General features: G+C 39.6%; 1 protein-coding gene and 1 pseudogene across 2 annotated transcripts; both read right to left on the reverse strand.

Moving 5' to 3' along the window:
- LOC308642020 (tripartite motif-containing protein 5-like) lies at nt 1-26,509 on the reverse strand (the record flags this gene model as incomplete). The annotated part of the gene is made up of 8 exons (XM_081280615.1): nt 26,386-26,509; nt 12,427-12,905; nt 11,773-11,868; nt 7,664-7,894; nt 2,920-2,942; nt 1,302-1,402; nt 1,020-1,046; nt 1-608 (listed from the first exon to the last, which is right to left on the reverse strand). Exons 2-8 carry the CDS (start codon nt 12,844-12,846, stop codon nt 1-3), a joined length of 1,506 nt encoding a protein of 501 aa, XP_081136741.1. The 5' UTR covers nt 12,847-12,905; nt 26,386-26,509.
- On the reverse strand, nt 8,744-11,481 carry LOC308634630 (ATP-dependent RNA helicase DHX15-like; annotated as a pseudogene). The gene is made up of 3 exons: nt 11,447-11,481; nt 10,195-11,212; nt 8,744-9,870 (listed from the first exon to the last, which is right to left on the reverse strand). The product of its transcript is annotated as an ATP-dependent RNA helicase DHX15-like (transcript).

Below are 26,509 nucleotides of genomic sequence, written 5' to 3' on the forward strand. Positions count from 1 at the left end.
TCAAGAGCTTGGCCACTGGAGTATCATGGGCTCTGGACATGTCACAGGATTGAAATAAGGAAAAACTTCCTTAGGAAAGGAACAATTGGAGAATTTATAGATAAGAAACCCATGGTTTGTAACATTGTAAAAAGAAAGTTCACGAGCCTCATAATCTAGGAAAACCCCAATATGTTGTGGAGGAACAGTCACAGAGAGGACCAAGGTCAAAGGATCATAGTGAACATCCTCCTCAAAAGCTTTATATTCAAATATGGGAAGCCTAGCATCCTGCACAAAAGGATTATATTCAAATGTGTGAAGCCCTATAACCCAATAGCCACATTTAGGTTGATAATTTTTACTCTGTCCGTGGAAATTTGAGGACTGAAAATAACTTCTATCACACAACCCCAGATACCAGTCCTTCTTCTTGGACACATCTACCATCCAGTAATGTCTTCCTGATGTGATAGGCGGGTAGCCCAGAACACCTTCATGATAATTCCCACGCTTGCGCGAGTGTTCAAATACAGGCTTGCGTGAGTAGTGAGTTACATATCTTAATTGTCTCTGGTCCTTAGAAATGACAATATTTGGATTGTTGCTTGGAGACAGTGTCAGGCGAACTGTAGAAAAATTAGAGTTACATGACAGCTACGATTTAGCTTTATTTGTGATGTTATTAAAGGAATCCTGAGAAGAATTTAAGAAGTGGAATAAATTCTGATCAGAAGTCATAGAGAGGGCTGGGACTGTAGCTCAGTGGTAGAGGGCTTGCATAGCATGCATGATGCACTGGGATCGATCCTCATACCACATAAAAATAAACAAACAAAATAAAGGCATTCTACCCATCTACAACTACCAAAAAAAAAAAAAAAAAAAAGAAGTCAGAGAGATAGGACACTGCAGAAACAAGTATGTGAGTGACTGTTGGAAGGAGCAACATGGACCTTAAAACATGAGAACTACCAGAGAAATCAATTCTGAAAGACGTTGAGAAGACTGTGGCTTATGATACAATAATTTCTGCTTACCCCAGTAGCGTTGAACATCTGTCAGCTCTGAAATGATAAAAATTCATAGTGTGAAATACAAAGGTGTCAGCACTGAAATCCATTCCCTTTCCAGATTAGGAAAAGGAGGAGGGATATCATAGGGCAGTAAACTGGCAAGTGAGGATGAATGGCCACTCCCCATTAAATATGACCACATGGTGAACACACAGAGTCCACTCTCCCTTACCTAGAAACCACACCTTCTTCCCCATCTGTCACCTGCCACCACTAGAATCACACACTTAACCTAGCTCTTCTCACCTTGAGACACCTGCAGCATCCCCTTCAGATCAGGAGCTCGGAATACTCTTCTTTGTTCCTTGGGGAAAGTTTCTGGCTTCCTCAGCATTAAGTCCTTATACCTAGGGATGGAAAACGTTGACTCACACTTCAGACCTTGTGGTCCCCACCCGACAACAATGATTTCTTTCCATCATTTCACCCCATTGATGCACTTGAACTTTCTTCACCAAGGATCCTGAGAAGGGAAGGGAAGATTCCTAACTCTGAACTCCTAAGAAATGTTTCATGGTTACCTCCCTATTTAATTTCTTTGTGATCTTGTGAGGGTCTTAACATCTCAGAAGCATAGTTTCTAAAATGAATCAAGTTGCCCCTCTCTCTCTACCTCCTAGAACGCATGGTCAATGGTGAAATATTGGATTTTATGAAACTCTGGTGTCTAAGAAAAAAGAATATGATTTGGGGCTGGGGATGCGGCTCAAGCGGTAGTGCGCTCGCCTGGCATGCGTGCGGCCCGGGTTCGATCCTCAGCACCACATACCAACAAAGATGTTGTGTCCGCCGAGAACTAAGAAAAAAATAAATAAATGTTAAAATTCTCTCTCTCTGTGTCCCCCTCTCTCTCACTCTCTCTTTAAAAAAAAAATGAAAAAAGAAAAAAGAATATGAGGAAAATCAGTGCTATGAGTGTGTGTTCTGGAGAAAATGTTCAGAAACTAAGACTGCAGGTCCTGGCTCCTGGGTATTTGAGAAATAAGAAATGTAAGAATCATACCTGGAAATGTTCAAAGCTTATTACTAATAAGGAAGCCCTCAGGTGACATCTGAGGTTTCATATTCTCTGGGGAAAATGTCAAACATTTGGGAAGAGCAATACTATGAACACAAAAGTCATAGTAGTCTTAAGTCTATGTTTCTGAAAATATGCACCTTTCCCAAAGTATGCGATGCACATGGATCAACTGATTCTGGTGTGTTGCTATCCTTGCACACCAAGGCAGTGCCTTCTGGGAACTTCAACTTAGTTCCTGACGGTTCAGCCTCCTTATCATGCAACTGGAAGATGCTTGTACATACAGAAACTCTTTCATACACTTTATCCCTGATAGACCAACTTCAACTTCAGTCAAGATTTTTAATTATCCAGGGATTCTAGTTTGTTTGTGAAAATCTAAATAGAAATCACAAAGAAGCCCTTGGTCTCCTTTATTCCCAGAAGAAACATACAAACATCCAGGAATTGTCCCAAAGAGTAATTCTTAGTACTTATCAGACAAAGAAGAAAAATCTTGCCTACAGTAAATAAAGCAGCCATTAAAACTGCAGCCAGAGCTAGAAGTAGGCACATGAGGGCAAGAAATGGTGGTGCCACAGGGGGTCTAATGTTAGAACATCTTATCCCCAGGACAACTACTGTTTCAAACTCTGACCTCCACAACCCAAGTCCCCATCATAGAATCTGTCTAGTCTATACAATACTCAAATCGTGATTTGTGACTATAAATTTAATATAATACTATATCTAAATTTACCTGATCTGGGAGATGTTGTATTCTAACAGAACGCCAGATAATTCTACTAACTACAAATCTCTTCTTACTACACAAAAGGATCATCCCTGGTATCGCACACGTACCTTCTCATGACATCATTCATATCCTAGAAAGAAGGGGGGAAAAACACAAGTTACGAAATTACAGACTGTCCTCACTGACCAAGCTTCATCACATTGTCACCAGCCCCTGCTCTGCTGAGAACTGAGATGCTCACAGTGTGATGAACAAAATAGTAAAGATAAATTCAAGGGCTGGGGATATAGCTCAGTTGGTAGAGTGCTTGCCTCACATGCATGAGGCCCTGGGTTCAATCCTCAGCACCACATACAACACAAATAAAAATAAAAAAAAGATAAGTTCAAGCCAGTCATTCCATGGCTCCCCATGAGATAATTTAAATAAAGCACAATTCATTCACTTATTCAACATTTACATAAACTGATATACTATTATTTGCCAAGTATAAGCAGACTCTGGATAACCAAAGTTGAGTAAAAGACTGAAAGAAAGAGGAAAATGCCAGAAATCCACATAAGGCCAAAAAAATTCTTCAAAAATAAAGGGAAATAGATGTAATACCAGAAGAGAATTTAGAGTGTGTTGCTGGCACATGAGCTTGATGATTTTTATCTTTTTTTGGATTTGTTTTGGGGGGGTGCGCGGGGGGCCCACTGGGGATTGAACCCAGACACTCCCTCAGTTAGTGAGACTGACCTTGATGGAACTTACGATTCTCCTGCCTCAGCCTCCCAAAATATTGGGGTTATGGCATGTGCCATTGTGCGTGGCACAATATTTAAAGATGTTCAGTTGCAACCAAAATTCCTTCAACACATGGGTCAAATTCATAGAAAGAAATAAACTATAAAAAACTCTATAGTTCATTTCCCAAATTACTTCTTAATAATTTGGAAATATATTAACACAATAATTAAGTACTACTTTGATAATTTATATATGTATATTGTGTGTGTATATAACAATAAGATCCCAAAGAAGGAGAAAGGAAATGAAGTATTTGTGCCAAGTTTCTATATTTTGCAGGAATTAAGTTAGTATTGATGTGAAGTAGATTGAGACAGAATAGAGTGCATTTTGTAATCACCAGATCAAGCACTAAGACAACAAAAATACAGCTAGAAAACCAGGAAGACTAAATTTCTATCCTGGAATATATTTATTCAACAACAACAACAAAAAAAGGCACTTAAGAGAAGAAAAATACCAAGAAACTTCAGAAGAAATATAGAACACAAATAACAAAGTAGTAAATATAAACACAATTATATCAGTGACTACACTGAATTCTATGGTCTCCATATCCTTATCACAATAGAGATTGTCAAATAAACATCAAGCAAAAATAAATGACATAAACAGGCTAACAATAGATGAAAAAAAATTTCTTTAAGAGTTAATAAAGGTGATCAAATGTAAATAAACTGACTAAAGAAAGAAAAAGAAAGGCCAAGTGCAGTGGCACAGGGGATCACAAGTTCAAAGCCAGCCTCAGCAATTCAGTGAGGTGATAAGCAACTTAGTGAGACCCTGACTAATAATACAAGGATGCTTCAACATACAAATTTTAACAGAATGTAATATTAAAACCATATGATGATTTCAAAAGATACACAAAAAGCATATCATGAAGTTCTATACCCTTTCATGATAAAAACTCTCAACAAATTAATTACATAAGGAATATACAATAAAATAAAGTCCATACATGACAAACTCAGAGGTAATATCATAATCAACAGTGAGATGGTGAAAACCCTTCTTCCAAGATCAGGAAAAAGCCCATTTTCACCACTTTTGTCAACATGGTACAGAAAGTATTAGCCCAGGCAATTAGGCAAGTAAAAGAAGAAACAGATATGCAACATGGAAGTTAAATTTTTCCTCGTTACAGACAACATGATCTTATTGAAAACCCTACGGATTTCACAAACACACACACAGAAATCTTAGAATAAAAAACTAATTCAGTAAAGTTCTAGGATGTAAAATCAATATACAAAAGTTAATTGATTTTCTATACTAACAACTACCCAAAAGAAATGAAGAAACCCCCACTTATAATAGCTATAATAAAATAAAATACTTAAAGTTAACAAGGAAGTGAGAAATCTATATACTGAAACCTATAAAAAAGTTGATACAAAAATTGAAACAGACAAAAAAAGTGGAAAGATATCTTGTGCTAATGGGTTGAAAAAACTGATATAGAGAAACACTAAAATATTTCAAATTCAGCTAAAGCAGCAAAGCTGGAGGCATCACCATGAGTTTAAAATCTATAACAAAACTATGCTTTTTTTTTTTAATAAGCACTCTACTGACAAAGCTATATTCTCAGCCCTGATCTGTAATCTTTTGAAAAAAAAATTTTATTTATTTTTTAGTTTTCGGCAGACACAACATCTTTGTTTGTATGTGGTGCCGAGGATCGGATCTGGGCCGCATACATGCCCGGTGAGTGTGCCAGCCCCAACAAAACTATGCTAATAAAGACACAAAACAATGGCTATGAAAACAGATTCACTTGTCAATGGAAAACAATAGGGAGTCTGAAGGTTGGTAGGAATGGGTGTATTTATGGTCAGTTGATTTTTAATACGCTGTGTACCAAGAGTACACAGAAGGTTCAGGCATAGCGGCAATGCCCACTAAACCAGTGACTTGATCATATGTTCAAGCCAGCCTAGACAACTCAGCAATATCCTGTCTCAAAATTGAAAAAAATAAATAAATAAATAAAAAAGGGCTAGGGATATACGTAAGTGCTAGAGTTCCCCTTGGGTCAACCCATAGTGCTGGGGGTTAAGTACGGAGAAGATAAAACTGTCTCTTGAATAAATTGCATTGGGACAACTGGATAACTATATGCAGAAGAGTGATAATTAGGAACATATCATACCACATACAAAAATCATTTCACAGTAGATAAAAAACTTCAACATAACACATGGAACTATAAAACTACTTGAAGAAAACATACTGCAGTACTCCATGTCATTGGTCTGAGCAATGATATTTTGACTGAACCCCAAACCCTGGCAACAAAAACAAAATTAGAAAAATGGTATTACACCAAACTGAAAAGCTTGTGCACAGAAAAGGAAATAATCAACCAAATGAAAAGACAGGCTACAGAATGGAGAAAACATCTGCAAAGCATATGTTTTTAAGGGGTTAATATCCAAAATATATAAAGAACACATATACACGTATAATTGAATAGCAGAAAAACAAACATCCAATTTAAACACTGGCAAAGGACTTGAACAGACACTTCTCAAAAGAAGACAAACAAACTGCAGGTATATGAAAAAATGCTCAAAATCACTAATCATCAAGGAAACATAATTTAAAACTACACTGAGAGATGCCACTTCACACTTGGTAAGAAGACTATTATCACAAAGGAAAGGCAAGCATTGGAAAGGACACGGAGAAAAGGAAACCTTGGCACAATGTTGGGGGAATGTAAATGAGCACAGCTACGATGACAGATAATATGGAGGCTCCTCAAAAGATTGAAAATAATCTAGCCACCCAGCAACTGGGACTATATCCAAAGTATATGAATAAGTATGTCCATGAGATATCTCTCAGATTTACTAAAACACTATTCACAATAGCCAAGCTTTGGAAAAAACCTAAGCACCCATCAAAGGATGAATGGATAAAGAAAATGTCTCTTTCTCTCTCTCTCTCTCTCTCTCACACACACACACACACACACACACACACACACATACACACACAATGGAATACTATTCAGCTTTTAAAAAGACAGAGATCTGTCATTTGCAGCAACATGAAATGAACCTGCAGGAGATTACACTAAATGAAACAAGCACTTAAGAACAAATGCTGCATGATTTCATTTAAGTATGAGGAATGGGCAGAAAATGATCTCATATAAGTAGAGAGTTAAAATGGGGCTAGTCAGGGGCTAAAGGGCAGGAAGAATTGGGCACACATGTGATAAATATATACATTTTCTGTAAATTAAAATAGTCAATACATAGACACATAGACATTAAAAGGATTACAAAGAATTCTTATGATTAATTAGGATTACATATTTGAAAATCAGATGAAATTAACAAATTCCTATAGGATATCAATGACCAAAAACAGACTCAGGAAGTATAAATCTAAAACAGCCAGACACCAATAAAAAAGTTTAAAAATTTGTATTGCACCCAAAAAGGCAGAATAGACTGAGATGGCTTCACGGGTGAATTTCACTGAATATTTAATGAAGAAATAATACCAATTCTTCCAATCCCCCCCGCCCCCAGGAACTACAGAAAGGGGGAAGTCTCAACTCATTCTATGAGGGAAACGATAGATACATCTCTTGTAACCGGAAGCCATTTGTTTGTCAGCAAGGAAGCTGAGGAAAAGATGCTTAGGGCTGGGGATGTGGCGCAAATGGTAGAGTGCTCGCCTGGCATGCCTGTGGCCCGGGTTCAATCCTCAGAACCACATACAAACAAAGATGTTGTGTCTGCCGAGAACTAAAAGATAAATATTTTAAAAATCCTCTCTCTCTCTCTCTCTCTCTCTCTCTCTCTCTTTAAAAAAAAAACAACAAAAAACAAAGATGCTTAAAAAAGCAGAAAACAGGGCCTACCAAATATCACTGGTTACAGTGGATCTTCCCTCCAAGGTTTAACTTTTGAAATGCACTCGATAAAATAATAAAAATGGGATTTTTTCCTTGCTATTTACACATTTACTTATTCCATAAGCTTCATAATTGATTTGGGAATGAGGCACTTCAGGGCCCAGAGAAGCTGAATGTCTTACCTGCAGCATCTCAACTGTTGACCCTTCCAACCGATGTTCCAGATCTGAGATGAAATCTTTCACCAACTGGCTCTGCCGGATCAGCTTACTTTCAGACTCTGTCAGGCTGTTCATAATAACTTCCTCCTCGTTCTTCAGCTTTTGGATCTCCTGCTCCTCCTCGGATTGGAGGATGTCTCTCAGTTTTCCAAACTCTATCTGGACATTTTCCACCTCACTCTGTATTTTGTTCTTTGGGGGGGGGGGAGAGGGAGAGAGAGAGAGAGAGAGAGAGAAAGAGAGAGACTGGGAATAGGAACCATAAAAAGAACTATTTTACATGGGGAGTTCTCACAGGGTAGTCTTGGAACCAAGGGAGAGATTCTGAGAGAGGCCGATCTTTCCCTTTCCCTTCCTTCCTGACATTCCAAAACAATGACCTGAAGTCAGCATTGTCCAGACTCAACCTGAGCTGCAGTGGGATACCTGGGTGTGCCTCAGCTTCAGCTATCCAGGACACTCATATCTACTCCTCATTTCACTTTTTTTTTTTTTAGTATAATAGACTTTTTTAAAGTCACTGCCTATATACTGAGACAGAAGATTGTATTTACATAAGCAGAAGACGTAACATTTTACAACTTCTAAAATCAATCTCAACAATTACAATGACCTTGCATGTCAACACAAAGGGGAGGCATAAATGTTTAAATCTATGAAATCAAATTGTAATACTTACTGTAAAGAAAAATTAAAAAGCTTTCGAATAAAGGCCATTATTATTATTATTATTATTATTATTTTGGTACTAGGGAATGAACTCAGAAGCACTTGACACTGAGCCATAACCCCAGCCCTATTTTATATCTTATTTAGACACAAGGTCTAATTGAATTGCTTAGTGCCTTGCCTTAATGAAGCTCACTTTGAACTTGCCATCCTCCCATCTCAGCCTCCTGAGTCGCTAGGATTACAGGCGTGCATCACCACAGCCGGCCTAAAGGCCATTATTGAACCTACATGAAGAGCACAACTTGAACTTTTGAATTCATTCATCTTTTAAAGCTCTCCTCTGAATAACTTGAGTTCTAAGCATGGAATTCAGTACTGCGAGTATTCATTGGATTGAAGTTTGGCAATAATGTAGTCCAACTGCCTCCTTACTTCACACTGTGGGAAACTGCTCATGTCATAATATTGAGGGACAATTTTCACCAGCCATTCTAGCTTGATATCTGTACGTGTCCAGATGTAATTCTTTGTTGTTAGAACTAACTCATTATAATGCACCCATTCAGCCTTGTGGTCAAGAACTCTAGAGAGATGCAACTGAATGACCTGATTACCTTTCACAGTTAAGTAATGGCCTGTTCCTTCTAAATGTGCCACCTGCATAAAATACCCAGTAACCAGAGCTTTTCTTATGTTAATATAATAGTCCCTGCTGATAAAGTCAGTACTTCTATGGGGCATAGAAGTACTGTTCATAATCTGTCCATAATTCGAGATAGCTACTGGCGTACATTGTCTGTGGATATCAGGGACTGGTAGTTGATGAAGTTGCCATAACACCACTGAACCGACCCATGATTTTGTTTAAAAGCATGATAGACATTCAGCAGGTACAGATGATCTCCATCTATGTGGGCAAATCTCATCTTGTTCTCATCTGCAGCTTTCTTGGCCTTCATGGGGCAAACAAAACACTGTGGGACTGACAACATAGCAGTAATAGATAGGGCCTCATTAGAACAATTGTAGTTGCAACTTGCAATAACTATTTTAGCAAGCTGTGGATCTAGAGGAAACTGCCATCATGGATCCCAATTCAGTCAGAGCTCCATCATCACTTAAAGCACCCAGATAATGCAAAATTTCTAGGGTTCTCATCAGAGTTTCAGGAGCTGGTGGATCCATAAAATCAAAATGCACCAATTCATCAAAACCAGGTTTCCTCAACTGTAACACCACTGATGCTAAATTAAAATGCACAATCTCAGGATAGGTGTTATCCTGCATTCCTGTTTTATAATGTTTCTCTGTGTAAATCCTGAAGCACTTCCTAGGTCTGGTATGTCTAGCTCAGCCAGCTCTGAAGCTGATCTGAAGCTGCTCTAATAGCTGTCACCAAAAGAGTGACAGTGATGTCAGTGATGTCCTGCAATGTTAGTTGACACGACCACCATTCTTCTAATTACTGCATTTTGTTTATTGGGAGGTGGAGGGTGCTACTGCTGGGGTGGAGTGCAGAGAAGGGTGGAATGATTTTTTTTTAATATATTCTTGAGGATAACACTTAGATGAACTGAGAAGAAAATTTAGACAAGTCTATGGCTTTCTCAATTCTGTACACTGTTTTAGAAATACCTTATCTTGATTTTTAAAAAATTTTGTTTTTTTATTGTAATTTGTTATATATGATAGCAGAATGCATTACAATTCATATTTTTTGGAATAACATTTTTTAAGTATTTATTTTTTAGTTGTAGGTGGACACACAATATCTTTATTTCATTTTTACATGGTGCTGAGGATCGAACCCAGTGCCTCACAGTGCTAGATGACCGCTCTACCACTGAGCCATAACCCCAGCCCAGTGGAATAATTTTAATGTCATCAACTTCAGAACCCATAACATCAACCTCAAGCTTTATTCTTTTATAGGCTTCATAAATTTCTTCTTGATTGGTAAAGAAAAGTAGAAGATCTCCCTCCTCCTCTTCCCACATATGTATCTGGATCACTGTTTGAATTGGTGCTTCAAGATAGTTTCTCTCTGGTTCTGGAGTATAAAAGATCTCAACAGGATGTATGAGGCTAGGCATAATTAATAGTGGACAGTGATCAAAGTAAATCTGAATTTTCCCTCATGTAGTAGTATTCGTAACTATAACCTTTAAATCGAATCGATGTCTTACAACTTGCATTGAAACACCCATGAGAATATATGTAGCCAGTGTTCTTTCATGAGTCTCATCAACGATTATTACACCATAGTGCTCCAGGAGGGGATCGTTCATGGCTTCATGAAGTGACATCTCATCAGTCATATACTTAAGTATAGTTTTTGCACTACTACAGCCTTCAAATCAAATGGAATAACCAGCTTCCTGGCCCAACGTCACCTCTATTTCATCAGCAACTCTCTGAGCCACGCTCCCTGCAGCCACTCTCCTGGGCTGGGTACAGGCAACTCCTCTCTTGGGTCCTGGTGAAGATCGCACACACAACTGTGGAACTGTGTTGTCTTACCAGACCCAGTCTCACCAACCAGAACAAATAAAAAATAACGAGCATATCTGTAAACTTATTCAAACAAAGAGCTGAAGTCATTTCTTTAGAATATCATAATCATCAAGGTGTATGGGGTAAACTGGTGAGTGGATTAATACACTGCAGAAGTGATTTGTGTCCTGCATGTCCAGTGGGTGCGCTGAATAGACAGAATGTGTTGATAAGATAAATGATAAACTTTTAAAGGTCGTAATACAGCACTGATAAGCACAGCAATTGGTTGAAGCTCACAATTCCTTCTGGCTTTCTTTCTCCCTCTCTTGCTCTCTAAGCCCTCTATCACATTCTCAGTCCTACTTTCTCTTGTTCCCTGCAGGCTTCTGGTTGGAGGAGTTATCCTCCCTTAGGTCCAACCAGTGCTATTTGGGCATCTTATTCTTTGAGCAAGTGGTTTGGAAGGAATTAAAAAGAAAAAAAATGTGGCGACTGTATTGGCATAGTGGAGAAGAACCACTTAACTCTTGGGGATGCCCACGCTCCAGCTACAACTTCCTCATTCCACTCTTGAACCTCTGCCGAAAGCTAAACAAGGAGGACAGAATCATGACCCATAGCCAAAGTATTCCTTCAGTAGAATCAGAGTCTCAAAAAGCACCACAGCAACAGGACGCAAGCCAACCTCACTGGAGTGCCTCCCTGTGAACAGCTCTCTCCAAACAGCTGTACTCCTTTGTGTTGTACCCACTCTCCAGCCTCCACTCCAAAAGGAAAAGGGCAAAGAGGATTATTCAAATGCTTTCCACCTTATAGACTGACATGAAATAAAGAAGAATCCCTTCTTCCCAAGATCCTGCCCAGAGTTCTAGCTAATTCCCTCAGAAAGTATTTCCTCCTACCTTCCAGAAAGTTCTCTCAGTTTGGATGTCAACTTTCCACTTCTCAGCTTCTTCCTTGGATCTCTTCAGGTTTTGCAACATTTCCTGAAACTTCTCCTGTGAGAAAAGAACCACACCAGAGTCAAGGGAAGAATTTTCTTAGCACCTAGAGAGAGGATAAACCTGGAAAAAAATCAGGTTGATCTCAGAAGAAACTAGAGCTTTCAGAAACTGTGTGAACAGACAATGGTAATATATGAATTGGAAGAAATCCTGTGGTGGAAGGTGTCTTCTCTAAGTCTCTGGTAATAATGTTACCAACCTCTCACCAACAGTAGTCTAAATATTTTTGCACTAGAAGAGGAACCTGATGTTGCAGCAAGGAAAGAACTTATATATCAACCCTTCTCCTTCACTCTTCTGCTGAAAAAAGCCTTCAGAGCTTTTCTTGGACTCGAAATCTCTACCCATCTAGCACAAGGTGGTGTATTTTTATGCTCCCTGTCCAAGAGTTTCTACTCCAGGCTTAGCAATTAAGTGAAGGTAAAATCACATCCTTTAGGCCTCAGAAGGTAAGCATAGCATAGCATAGAAACAAATCACAGGCATCAGTTTCATGATACAATGAAATTAGACAAAATATCATCTCTGTCCTCCCTCCATCTGATCTCTTACCTGGTACACCTGGATAACCTCCTCCAAGAGGAATGTGGAGTGTCCACGGTGCTCCTGAGAACGCTCACAAAGCCAGCAAATTACTGTCTTGTCTTCCTGACAGAAGAGTAGGAGCGTCTCTCCATGGCGTGCACAGTGATACACCTTCTGCTCCTCCTCTGGGTTCAGGTTGACACCCCTGAGCCTCTCCACTATGTTGGCCACATGCCGATTAGGCCGCAGGTTCTCAAACTGGTAACTGATTCTGCACACAGGGCAGCTGCTCTCCCCTTTTTGACTCATCATGGACTCATAGTTTGAAGTGATGCAGGCCTGGCAGAAGCTGTGGCCACAGTCAAGGCTCAGAGGCTGTGTCAGGAGATCCAGGCAGATGGGGCAGGTCACCTCCTCCTTTACATTCCCCAGGATTGCTGAAGCCATAGCATCTGTTTTCCTGCTCCTGCCTGTCCTGACTTCTGAGATTCCTCCTACTCAGATTCCTACAAAAGTGGGCAGAGTAAGAAAGGTTGAAATAGAATGGATACTGACTATGTAGAAATGATAATAGACCCAGACCAAAATTTTTAAAAAAGAGGAAAAACAAAGAACAGAGTTTGGTAACATTGTGTAAGATCTTTTCATAATAAATATCAAGTAGGTCACGTCACATGATAAATTTCATATATGTAACGACTATTATTTCCCTTTACTATTACTGGAAAGGCAGAGAAATAGAGGCCTGTTCTAGCAAGAATTTTGTGTAACCTACCATCTATCCTTGCCTGTTTTTCCCCTGGCCAAAAACACATCCTCAGTGTTAAAAGCACCAAACAACTCATGCCTCAGGCATTTCACCCTTGCTCTTTCCCAGTATAGAAAGCTCCCTGATATTAGTATGACTCCTTACCTGTTATCTTATCACAAAGAGCTGCTCTGACTACCTTACCAAGAGTTCAAACACCTTCATCTCTGATACTTATGTAATGCTATTTTTTCTTATCAGCACATAATAAATAAAAATGAGTGTGTGCTCCTGGGAGTGTGTCTGAACCTCATAAGTTATAATCCTTTCACTAGATGTGTGAATAGAGATACTAAGTGACTTACTATTTTCAATGTGATTTATCTTCAATACATTGAGGTGAGATGAAGTTATTCCATTTAGGGTCCATTTAGATGTCCCCTCTCTACATTACAGTTAATCCAAGACAAAAGAGCTAACTGCATAGTTACCTATTGGTCTTGCAATCATTCTACAAAATGTCACTGACTTTGTGTTAGCAACTAGATTAAATATCAAAAACGTAAGATGAGCCCAAGCACAGTATAAACAACTAGGGATTAATCAACTGGACAGGCATAGTAAATTAAATAGCCAGAAGGAGCAGACATGACAAACACTACTAGAGAGATGGGCAAGTTGCTGCAAGACTAAATAAAAGGGGCAAAGAGAAGATTTTTCCAAGAATTCCAAGGTGAAAACAAAGGTTTAACAAACCTAAAAAGCGTGAAGGGGAATATGGAATGAAAAAGGAGACAAATGTGTTAGGTAAAATAAATCACCCTTATGAAGAGCCTACTCATGTATGACATAAGCTCTTCAATGTTTTTGAAATTGCTAGCATAGGCTGGTGTGGTGGCATGTGCCTGTAATCCCAGCACCTTGGGAAGTCAAGGCAGGAAGATCGCAAGTTTGAGGACAGTCTCAGCAACTTGGTGTAGACTTAAGCAACTTGTTAAGACCCTTTCTCACAATAAAAAATTAATAAAAGGGCTACGGATGTGGCTTAGTAGTTAAGCACACCATGGTCCAATTACCAGTACCTAAGTAAATAAACAAATGAACAAAATTGCCAGAATGCCTGATGTACGGTGAGTTGTAGGGCTTTGGTATCATATAAGTCTGCAGGAAACAGAAAATGTGACACTTCTCAATTATATAACACTTGAGGACTATTTTCTAATAATAGGGAGAAAATATCAGTCTAAAAAAGTTCCTGTGTCACCCCAAACAGAGCTTTGCCTGAATTATGCAACTTTGTGTCCTGGTGCCAATATGATACCGTGCCCACCTCTCAGGGAAGCAGAGCCCCCATTGAGCTAGTCCATCCTGCTCTTCAGGCCAAAGAGCAGAATTGCTCTTCCTCCTCAGAACCAAACTTGCACTCTTGAATGGGAGCTGCTGAGGCACTCTCCTCCCGGGAGTGGAGTCATCTCTGTGCCATACCATCTTTGAGGCCTGAACTGCTGTGGTGCCCCATCTTCTCAGGACAAGGTATTATCACTGCACTGTTCCTGAGCTGGGAACTGCAAGGACTGAGCCACAGCTGTGGCCCACATTCCTAGGTCTTTGCTGCGGGTGCCCCATGGCCCCCAGAGCCTGGGCTTCCACAGAATCCTACTGTGTTGGTCCATATTTGTGCTGCTACAAAAAAATACCTGAGACTGTGTAGTTTTTTTAAAAAAACAACAACAATGAAAACATTTATTTCTTATGGGTCTGAGGGCTAGAAAGTCCAAGATTAGAGATCTATGTCTGCTGAAGCTTTCTTGGGCATCATCTTGGGGCAAAAAGGAGTAAAGTGCATACATGAAAGAGACAGAATATGAGACAAGTGGGAAGGAGGCCAAACTCATCAGCACCTCACTCCCATGCTAACTCTCTCCTGTAATAACAGCATTAATCCATTAATGAGGACAGAAGCCTCATGACCTCATCACTTAGAGGGCCCACCTGTCAACAGCATTGGGGATTAAGTTTACAACATGTAAATTTTGGCATAGATTCAAGGGTTGGCCCCATTCTACCCCATGTCAGAGCCATAGCTATATGTCCTCTCCCTGGGCCTCAGCTGCTAGGGTACACCTCAGAGTCTCAGGGTAGGGTTGTAAGGGTGACCTACATATACCCTGGTTAATGATCTCATGAACCAGAAGTTCCTAAGTGCCACAGAAGTTGGTTCCACAAGTCTCTAAGTCCAAGATCCTGGCTCTGCAGCCACTCTGAACATATGTACCCTGGAACCCAAGTGGCATCTAAAAGCTACCGACAAGACACCAGCTGTGTTGCCATGGCTGTTGCCACAGGTTCTTGCAGTGCAGGCCACTGAGTCACATTCAGACTTTGCACATTGATTACAGCTGACAGAGCTACATGAAGACTCCTCCATTATGCCTACCTAAAACCAGAGCCACCCCACCCTGTTCAAGTGGCACTCTTGTAGTCACCTGAAGTGAAAGTCTTTCCCCACAAAAGATAATCTGCAAAGCTAACATGCAGACAGCCACATGTATACTCAAGAGGTGTGAAGAAGCAAAGAAAGAGGAATCTATCAAAGGAACCTCCAGTAACTGACCCCAAGGAAATGAAAAGCTACGAACTGCACCCAAAGCAATTCAAAATAACAACGAGGAAAGAAGAGTTTCAGCAAACTTAACAAAAGAGCCACAGAGAAATATTAGAGCTGAAAAATTCAATACAACAAAGGAAATTAAAACTGCAGGAGAGAATTTCAACAGTAGATTAGCTCAGGCAGAAGAAAAAAAAATCTATGAATTTGGGAACCTGTGTTTGGTGTGCATGTCTGTAATCCCAGCTACTCAGGAGGCTGAAGCAGGTGGATGAAATTTCAAAATTAGTCTGTGAGACTTAGTGAAACCCTGACCCTAAATATAAAGGCTGGGTATTTAGCTTAGTTGTAGAGTGCTTGCCTAGCATGCACAAGGCCTTGGTTTTGATCTCTAGTAAAGCAAACAAAGAAACAATGACAACAAAAACAAAACACAAGTGGGATTTATCTGTGGCATAAAAAACTAGCACATACAAATCAATCAATAAGACACATAATATTACAGAACAAAAGATTAAAACCACATGGTGGCCAGGTGTGGTCGTGCAAGTCTGTAATCCCAGTGGCTGAGGAGGCTGGGGCCGGAGGATCTTGAGTTCAAAGTCAGTCTCAGCAAAATTGAGGCGCCAAGCAAGTCAGTGAGACTCTGGTCTCTAAATAAAATACAAAATAGGGTTGGGGATGTGGCTCAGCAGTAGAGTCCCCTTGAGTTCAATCCCCAGTGAAGGGGTTATGGAAAATAATATTCCTACAAGAACCCAGCCACCCCCTAACAACAGAGGAACAGTGTGACTCAGGAGGAGGAAAGGAAACTAGCCAAACATTAAACCTCTCCTAGAAACAATGGGCCCCAAAGTAAAAAAACAAACTTTCATCCCTTCCTGGGTTCATCCCCAGCATCTCCACCAAAAGCAAACATTAATCCCTTCCCAACAACAATCAATCCTGAAAGGAGGAGGCAGGTATTGAAAAGCTAGGCCCTGGACTTTTACCCTTTCCCACTACAGATGAGTTCTGGAAGGTGAAAAGCCAATAGTGAAACTCTAGGTAACAATGGGTCCCAAAGGAAGGAAGATAAGCAGTGAACATTAAAAAAAAAAAAAAAAAAAAAAAAGTTCTGAGCTTTTCCCAGTGACAATGAGTTTCAAACTTTTGACAACTGTCTTCATGAGCTAAAATTTTAACCTGCACAACTAGGTCCCTGATCGTTCCAATAGCACTTCTACAGTCTCCAATGATTAATTCACCCTCATTGTAAATTATAAAACTCAGACTCCTTCTGTAATCCGAAGGCCATTTTTGCAAACAGAAAATGTGCCCTCTCATGCAAAATTGATTGACTGCCCTGTAGAATAAAGGAGAGCTTGCTGATCTGTTTGAGGTCAGCTTCGGTCCTGGTTATCTGTATTTTCATTATGGTGTGGAAACCATGTTGGTTATTTTTGCTTACACCTGGTAGCCTCCCTGCAAACAAACAAACAAACAACAAACAAAAATGATGACCATAATTGTTGCATGAAAGCATCTGACAAAGTACAACATCCTTTTATTATTAAAATCTAAAAAATTTAGGAATCAAGCCGGGCAAGGTAGTGCAGACCTGTAATCCCAGCAGCTAAGGAGGCTGAGACAAAAGAATCACAAATTCAAAACCAGCTTCAGCAATTTAGCAAGGCCCTAAGCAACTCAGTGAAACCCTGTCTCAAAATAAAATAGAAGAAAGAGCTGGGGATGTTGCTTAGTGGTTAAGAAGCCCTGGGTTCAATCCCCAGTTTAAAAAAAAAAAATAGGAATAAAAGAAAAATTTCTTCAGGATAATAAAGACCATATATGAAAATACTATAACTAATAGAGGATAAAAGCTTTTCTTTGCAGATCTGATAGAGAGCATGTTCACATTTGTCATTTCTGTTCATCATAGTACTGAAAGTATTGCTGAAAAGTCAGTCTTTGTCCTTGAAGCCAATCCAATAACGAGGACATAGTTGTTAGGTCGGTGGCAGTGACTTGGTGGCGACTTAGTGGCAACTTAGAAAAAGAAAAAGAAGACTTATTGCTTTACTTGCTAAGGAGAAACATGGGGGATTCTTGCACTGAAGTCTATGATTTTGCCTGTCAGCAGAAAGGGGGCTTTTAAAGAGGTGATTCAAAGGCTACATTACACTTGTTGTGTTCTCTGTTGGAGTTGTAATTTACTTGTTAATTCTTCTGATACCACCCCCAAAGTCTGAGTTACTTCTTCCTATGGTGGGTGTGTATCCAAGGACAGATAAATCTGGTTACCATGGGGGAAGAAAGGTAACCCTATTTCCCATGAGATTAAGGAAAAGGAAAGATTAGGGAGGAGCAGGGAGAGAAGAAGAGAAAGAAGCATGAACATTTTAAAAATAAGTTGCAGTGCCAGAGCAACAAGGGCTACTACATTCAAAGCATAAAATGGATCACTGTTATAAAAGAACTGAGAAGAACAACCAGATGAAAGAAAGAAAGAAAACTATACAAATGGGAAAGGAAATGGTAAAATTGTATGTATTTACAGATGACAGAAAACTCCAAATACTACATAAAACCTCTTAGAGCCAGTAAATTAATTCAGCAAAGTCACAAGATACAATATCATCATAGAAAAATCAGGCTGCATTTCTTTGCACAAATAATGATTACCAACCTACACACCTGAAAAAGAAATTAACCAGGCTGGGGATGCAGCTTGGGATGTGCAAGGGCCTGGTTTCCATTCCTAGTATTGAAAATTAATTAAGAAGTCATTCCATTTATGAAAGTGAAACCAGAGTTGGGAGATGAGACTAGATTTTCCACTTTACCAAATTCCCAAGTTTTGAAGAATAAAGTCCACAGATAATCACAGAAGGGAAGTAAATGGAACAGGATTTATTGAAGCGAGAAGAAATACAATCCCACTTTGTGCTGTCTTCGGAGTTTATATATGGTTCTAGGGCAGAGCTTGAAGCAAATCTATGTAAACTGGGTATGGAAAAGGCATGTGGCTATCATCCAAGTTTCACTTCAATCCTTCTTACTGTAATCCATTCTCCTTCCTGTAACTTCCATTTGGTTCACCTCCACCTTCCATTTTCTACCTCTGGGACAAAGAAGTTGGTTGTAGGTGTACTCACAGGTGAGCCTTCAGGACTTTTACATTTGAAATAGGCCTTAACATGTGCATTCATATGTACACTGTTGTACCCCTTAGCCTCCAGGTGTGGTTGAAGGGGGCCCATTTTCTTGACTGCCTGGCCATTTTACTGATCTATTCTATCCTCATTCAAAAGCATAAAAAATAAAAATAGGAAAAATGTAACTAAAGACATGGAATATTTGCACAATAAAACTTACCTATTGAAAGTAATTGAAAAGGGCATAAATTAACATAAAAATGTCTGGTATTCAATGATTGCAAGAATTAACATTCTTAAAAAAATCCATACTGTCTAAAGCAATACTCAAATTCAAGGTAACCCTTATAAAAATCTCTATGGTATCAGTCACAGAAATAGGAAGAACAAGACTAACATTCATTGGAAATGACAAATAAAACTTCAAAAGGTCAACCCTGAGAAATTTCAAAGTATGTTACAAAGCAAAATTACTGAAAACAGTACAACTGACATAAAAATGTACACACAGATGAATGAGCAAAGTAGAGAGCCCAGAAATAAATCCAAACGTATATAGTCAAATAATTTTTTGACAGTGGAACCAAGAAAAAAACAATAAAGAAAAGACAGTTTCTTTAATAAACAGTACTGGGAAAAAGAATTTCCAAATGCAAAAGGAGGAAAGTTGACACTTATCTTAAGCCCTATAAAAAAACCAACTGAAAGCCAATAAAAGATCTAAATGTAAGGCATGAAACCCCTAAAAGCAAACAGAGGAAAAGCTCTCTGACATCGGCCTTGGCAATAATAGTTTGGATCATATTAAAAATCCAGGCTATATATAACATAAGGTTCTCTAGTTCTATCCATTTACCAATAAATGCCATAATTTCATTTTCCTTTATCGCTGAATAAAACACCCTTGTGTATATATGCCACATTTTCTTCATCCATTCATCTGTTAATAGGCACCTGAACTCACAAAGTCAAGGATTGAACATTTTCTCTCACATGCAGAAGCTAGACCAAAATAAAGGGGAAAAGGTGGGGAGCATTCCAGGAAAAGAGAAGAGACATCAGTGGAGTAAAGGAAGAGAAGATGGGGGGAGGGAAGAGCACAGGAAATGGGAGGAATCACGGAATAAAATTGACAAATGGTTCTATATACATAAAGGAATGTACTACAATGACTTTCACCTGCAGAAAGAAGACCAGTAGAGAAGTGTTGAGAGCCACAGCCCAGTCGGGATGGCACCTAGCTTTGCCAGAAGGAGTGTTTGAGAGGTGATGCCAGAGAGCCACTAAGATGATGATAATTAAGTTATAATTGCTGTGACTGGATGATGCTGGATAGAAACAGACTGTGTATTGAGTTGTATATAGACCCCTGCTGTCTGGCAATAGGTCGGCTCCTGTTGCCTCAGGCGCCCAGTACTTTGGAGTTCCCCTGGTGGCTTGGTTATTTTGTGCCCAGGGAGATTGTGGTATTTGGTGGCCCATGTGGGGGATGCCTGAACTTGGGGGTAAGTGAAATTGCTCGCCCCTGAGGGAGAGGGAGAGAATGGGTGACCATTTCAAACAACAATGTGTTCTTGTTTTGATTTGTTTTGTTTTTGTTTCAAGCTGCCTGTCCCTAGAACTTTCTCAGGCAAACTGGGGAAAATGGTTGGCTCAGGATTGAAAGTTGTTTGGCCCTGAGGAAGAGACAGAGATAAACCACGGATACATATATCAAGAAAATAGAAAAACTGATACAACGAATTTTTGTTCCGTTTTTGTTTCATTCTGTTTCGGTTTTGTTTTGTGTTATCTTGTTGGGTTGCGTTATACTTGTAGCAGAAATATGGGGTCAGAAATGAGCAAAAAAAAAAAAAAAAAAAAACCAAACCGAAAGGGTGTTAAGTAAATTGCTAGAGGAAGGAGGCATTCAGGCAGCAAGTGCAGAGAGAGCACAGGAGGTGGCAGCCCAGCTTGAGATAGCGGCAGAGAAGTTTTTCTATCTAAAAGGAAAAGACAGCAACTAGGATAACTTTATCAGACATAAATAGGAAATAGCTTTCTAAAATACTGCTTAGCATTAAGTTCTTAAAGTAATTTTAATGCCATTTAAAAAAGATTTTGAGGAAACTAGGCTTACTTTGAAAGCATGAGAAAGAAAGAATAAAAAGGTGTTTGTACATGGCAGATTGAGACAAAAATTCTTTTTTTTTAAAGAGAGAGTGAGAGAGGAGAGAGAGAGAGAGAGAGAGAGAGAGAGAGAGAGAGAGAGAGAGAATTTTTAATATTTATTTTTTAGTTCTTGGCGGACAGAACATATTTGTTGGTATGTGGTGCTGAGGATCGAACCCGGGCTGCACGCATGCCAGGCGAGCGCGCTACCACTTGAGCCACATCCCCAGCCCAAGACAAAGATTCTTAATGGAGTAAAACAAAGAAAAAAAAAAGAGATTTTAAAAAGTTGTCTAAAGAGGATTGCAGAGTTCTTAATAAAAGCCTTTAATTGAAGGGCAGCCGTGTAAACTAACATTAAAGCGATTTAAACAGAATCTAAGCCTCATTTAAAAGAGTGAAGCTGTAGGTGGTGAATAGTCATTTAAAAGTACAGTATAGATGATAATTGGAAGGCTTTAAAAGGTTAAACTGAAGGTGGTTAAGATGCCTTCATGCCGGAGAAAAAACTAAAGACATTATAACTCATTGCTTACAAAATTTTGCCACTGTAGGCATTCCAAAACAGTTAAAAACAAATAATGGCCCTGGCTATACTTCTACCTCTTTTAAACAATTTTGCTCATCATACTATTAAAATGTACTTATTAAAGCAAAAAGAGGGAATTGGGAAGGGGTATATATCCCCCAAAGATAAATTTAAAATAACCCTTTTTACTCTAAACATTTAAAATTTGGATTCATCAGGGCTTAGTGCTTTGGAAAGGCATACGTGTCCAAAAAATGTACATGAGCCCAAGGTACTCTGGAAGGATATTCTAACAGGACAATGAAAAGGTCCTGACCCAGTGATTGTCTGGAGTCAGGGGTCTGTTTGTATGTTTCCACAGGGAGAACAGCAGCCAATTTGGATTCCAGAGAGACTAACTAAAGTGATTTCCTATAGACCAAAAAGAAGATGACTTGGCTCAAATCCATAACAGCTGATATCCAGAACTCCAGTTTGGCTATCCTTACATCTGCGACAGTGATTCTCCCACACCTGGAGGCTAATGAATAATGAACACCATTAAGGCCTATTTCAAATGTAAAAAAACCTTGGGGCTTGCTTGAGGGAATACCTTCAGACCCATATGCAAGTTACAGGAAAAAAGATGGGATATCAAAAGAAGAGTCAAACCCAGGTGGTAACCAGAATGCTTTTTTCAATATCTATTTTATTATTGCCCTTTCCCACATCATGAAGTTCCATTTTATTTTTTGAGCTCATACAGACCTAGCTTAATGTTTTTCTTATCAGTTCTATTTTTTGACTGTGGAGTTTTTAAACATTGTAATGGAGATTTCACCTGTGAAAAGCTACAAGGCCTTTACTATTATGTTATGTGTTGTATGTATTGTATTATGTGTGCACACTTGTGTTTTGTGTTGTATGTCTGTATGTGCGTATGTCCATATATCATATATGAGGAGCGCTCATGAAAAAATGGATCCAAATTTTTTTTTTATTATTCATGTGATTTAAATGGTTTAATTTAAATTGGTTAAACAGCTGTTGAAGACTGTTTTAAAATGTGAACAAAAAAGGAGGTTAACAGACCTGTTTGTTTACTTTCACCTTTCCTTTTCATTATATCTAATTCTATTCAGGATACTAAATTGTTTAGAAAATTGCTTTTTTTAGTGCCTGCTGGAATGTTACATAATTTTTTTTTTTTTAGCCATCATTGCCAGAATGCCTATCTTCATCCCAGTGCCGGTGAAGACAAAGATAAAACCAAACTATAGCTTCTGCGATAGCTATCACAACAAACTGTATAAACTGATACATCAATGAATAATGTAACTCAACAAGTGATGCTCAATCAAGGAGTCGATTTACTTTGTGAGGAAATGGACATATTAATGGATTCCTCTGCTTTGAACTGCTTGCAGAACTTGCCTGGACTATGTATCACTTGTATGCATTGTGAACTATCTGTTGATGCAGCAACTTGTGGTAGTGCCGGGGTATTTTTGCTGATGATGTCATCGGTGGTACAATTTTTCCAAAAGGAGCCGTCAATTGACTTGGTGTCATGGTATTTTTGTATCCTCCTCCCTTCTGCTTGTGATAGTCATTCAGCTAAAATTTGGGGGCCAACAGAGGTGAGGCAAAGAACCTCACCCCCCCACTGGTGCAAAGGCTATCCACAAGTATGGCTGTATGCTGGGCTGGTAGTCAATGATGGGTAAGATCCAATTGCAATGGTACCAATCTAAGACAGGAGGCTGACGCCTTGAGGTCAGCTCCTCTGATGATGGGTAAGGACCATATGTATTATTGGACAACCTAAGACAGGCACGGTCCCTAAGCCACATGCTTGTTGTTTAATTAAACAGAAGGGGGGAGATGTTGAGAGCCACAGCCGAGTTGGGATGGCACCTGACATTGCCAGAAGGAGTGGTTGAGAGGTGACACCAGTGAGCCATTAAGATGATGATAATTAAGTTATAATTGGTGTGACTGGATGATGCTGGATTGAAACAGACTGTGTATTGAGTTGTATATAGACCCCTGTTGTCCGGCAATAGGGCGGCTGCTACTTTGGAGTTCCCAAATTGAGTTCTCGCAGGGGTTCCTGGTGGTGGGTGTGGAGCCCGGTGGATTATGAGAGAGTTCCCGGGGAGTGTGCGTGGAGTGCTGGTGGAGTTCGGGCAATAAAGGACTTCCTGTTTGGACCTACAAGTGCCTCCTGGGGGCTCGGTTATTTGTGTCCAGCTAGACTGTGGCAGAGAAGAGAAAGAGGAACAGAAGGGAGGAGAGTGAAAGGGGAAGTAGTGGGGACTGAAATGGAACAAAATGTATTCCATGCACATATAATTATGTCAAATGAACACCACTATGATTATAATGCACTAATATAAACATTTTTTTAAAAAATCCAGGCTACAGTGTGATGTTCTGGGTTGGATTCGCAGCACCAGAGGGAGGCATGGAGCTCGGATTACAAAATCCAAAAATAATTATACAGAAACAGTTCTGCACAGCAAAGGAAACAATCAACAAAATAAAAATGTCTTCTGATTGGGAAAAAATATTTGTAAGGCACAGATCAAATAACTGGTTGATACAAAAAATACACGAAGAACTCATACAAGTCAGGAACAGAAAAATCTGATTTTAAATATGGATAAAGAAACTGATGGATATTTCTGCAAAGAAGACATAAAAATTGGCTAAGAGGCATATCTTAAAAGGTACTAGACATCACTAATCATCAGGGACATGCAATTCAAAACTACACTAGACATTACCTTATACCAGGTAAGATGGCTTTTATAGACAAGATGACACATAAAAAGTATTGGCAAGGCCATGAAGAAAAGGGAACCATTGCATACTTTTGTGAGAATGTAGTCATGTGACAATATGGAGACCCCAACAAAATGAAAAACAGAACTACCAAATGGCCTGGTAAGTCTTCTTCCTGGGTACATGTCCAAAGGAGATGAAATCATGTTCTTATAAAGATATCTGTACTCCCATGTTCACTGTGGCATTATTCACCATAGTCAAGACTTAGGAAACAATTAAATTGTCCATTGGTTGACGAATGGATAAAGAAATTTTTATTTCTGTTTGTCCATCCATCCATCATCTATTGATGATACATAATTCAGCCTCAGAAGAGGAGTCCTGTCATTTGGCACAACCTGGATGAACCCAGAGGACAAACTAGGTTTGTAAAAAGCTAAGCAACATAACAGAACTTTAATCTTTTGTGATTGAGGTAAACTGTTTCTCTTGGCATGATGGAAGTACTGATGTTATGTAGAAAGGATTACTTTCTCTAAAGAGGCTGAGAAAATAAAATTGAATTATACTTAATTTGCTAAACACTGTCATCTAGTATCAGTTGAGGCTTTAAACTGAAAAATAATAAGTCAATTCCAAAATACTGTGAAATGTTAATTACTACAGAGCCCTTCCTGCACCCTCATCAGGAACTTGCCCTTGCTCCAACAGGTTGCTAAGGTAACCTGTCCCAGGAATTGTCCCACCCCACAGAGAGCTATAAGCTTGTTAATTAATGTGCTCTGAGCTGCTCCATCCTGCCCTTCCCCCTTCAACCCACCTATTTCCCACAATGAGCATTCTGGGCCTATTCAAGTAAGCAGGAAGGAGAGAGATAAGGGGAAGAGAGCAGAACAAAGGAAGCCTAGGACATATAAAAAGGCAGAACACCTTGTTTCTGGGGATACTAGGATACAAGCTATGGCTCCCTTCTTCTTCCTGGGGAAAGTCTATGTTACCTCTTTTTAAATAAAACTCTGCCTTATATGGTTGCTTCTGCATGCTTCTTTAGTGTTCAAACTTCAACATGCAATGGAGAAGAACTCGTCACCTATAACAGGTGGCATTAATTCCACTGACTATGGAGGCAAAGAAAGGAAGATCACGTGTTCAAAGTCAACCTAAGTAAGTTAATGAGACCCTGTCTCAAAAAATGGCGGTGTGTGGCTCAGTCAGTGATTAGGTGACCCTGGATTCAATCCCTGGTATTAAAAAAAAAAAAGTGAGATTTCTGTAATTTCCCATGTCCTTTGCCAGTTCTACTTAGCTGAGTTCTGCTTTTGGCAGATATGGCTCAAGGGGAGGGAAGAGCAAGGGAGATGACTTCTTTTTATTGTTTAATTATATAGAGAACAATGAGTTTCATATGACATATTTATGCATGCATGTAACAAACTTCATTACAGTCCATCCCAAGTAGCCCCTTCTCTCTCCCTCCTCCCACTCTCCCCTTCTTTTACCCTACAGTTCTCTTTTCAGGAGATCCCCTTTGGTTCTCCTTAGAGTCAACATGTGAGAAAATATACAACCCTGGACTTTCTTTGTTTTTAAGGAACTGCAGTAATTCCGTGTCTGGGTGGGGGCTGTGAAATAGGCCTGGCGAGTAGATAAGAGGCCACAAAGCATCAGGGCTTCTGAATGCAGGCCAAGGTGATGGGAATGGATCTGTAGCTGCAGATCACATTATTACCCTGAGGGGCATGATGCTTTCAGTTTTAAAGATCTCTCCAGCTCTGCCACAGTTGTTGGGGGAGGGAACATCTATCCAAGGAAAAAAGGACTCTGGCACCCTTCACCAAGGTGCAATTCAAAATTCCAGACCAGGAGGGAGACAGGGTTAGGTTCAGCTTGGACAATTAAGGTCCCTCCAGGAAGCCAATGCCTTTCATCCCTTTACTCCCAACTTCTTTCACAGCACCCCTCCCCCAGGCTGCTATCAGCAGGGAATCCTGGAGCTGGGCCAGCGGGCCTTCAGAACAGCTTCCTGGCAAGAAGTCAAACTCACCCAAGCGAATCCGGGTTTTCTTCTAAAGTCTTCCCAACTCTGCTCTCTGCAAATTGGCTCAGTAGCCCTTCAGAAACTCATGGGAAGTGGGGTCTGCGGGATTGGGCAGATGTGGGCAAGATTC

This window comes from Spermophilus citellus (assembly GCF_964194105.1).
Source record: "Spermophilus citellus genome assembly, chromosome: 2".
Lineage (NCBI taxonomy): Eukaryota > Metazoa > Chordata > Mammalia > Rodentia > Sciuridae > Spermophilus > Spermophilus citellus.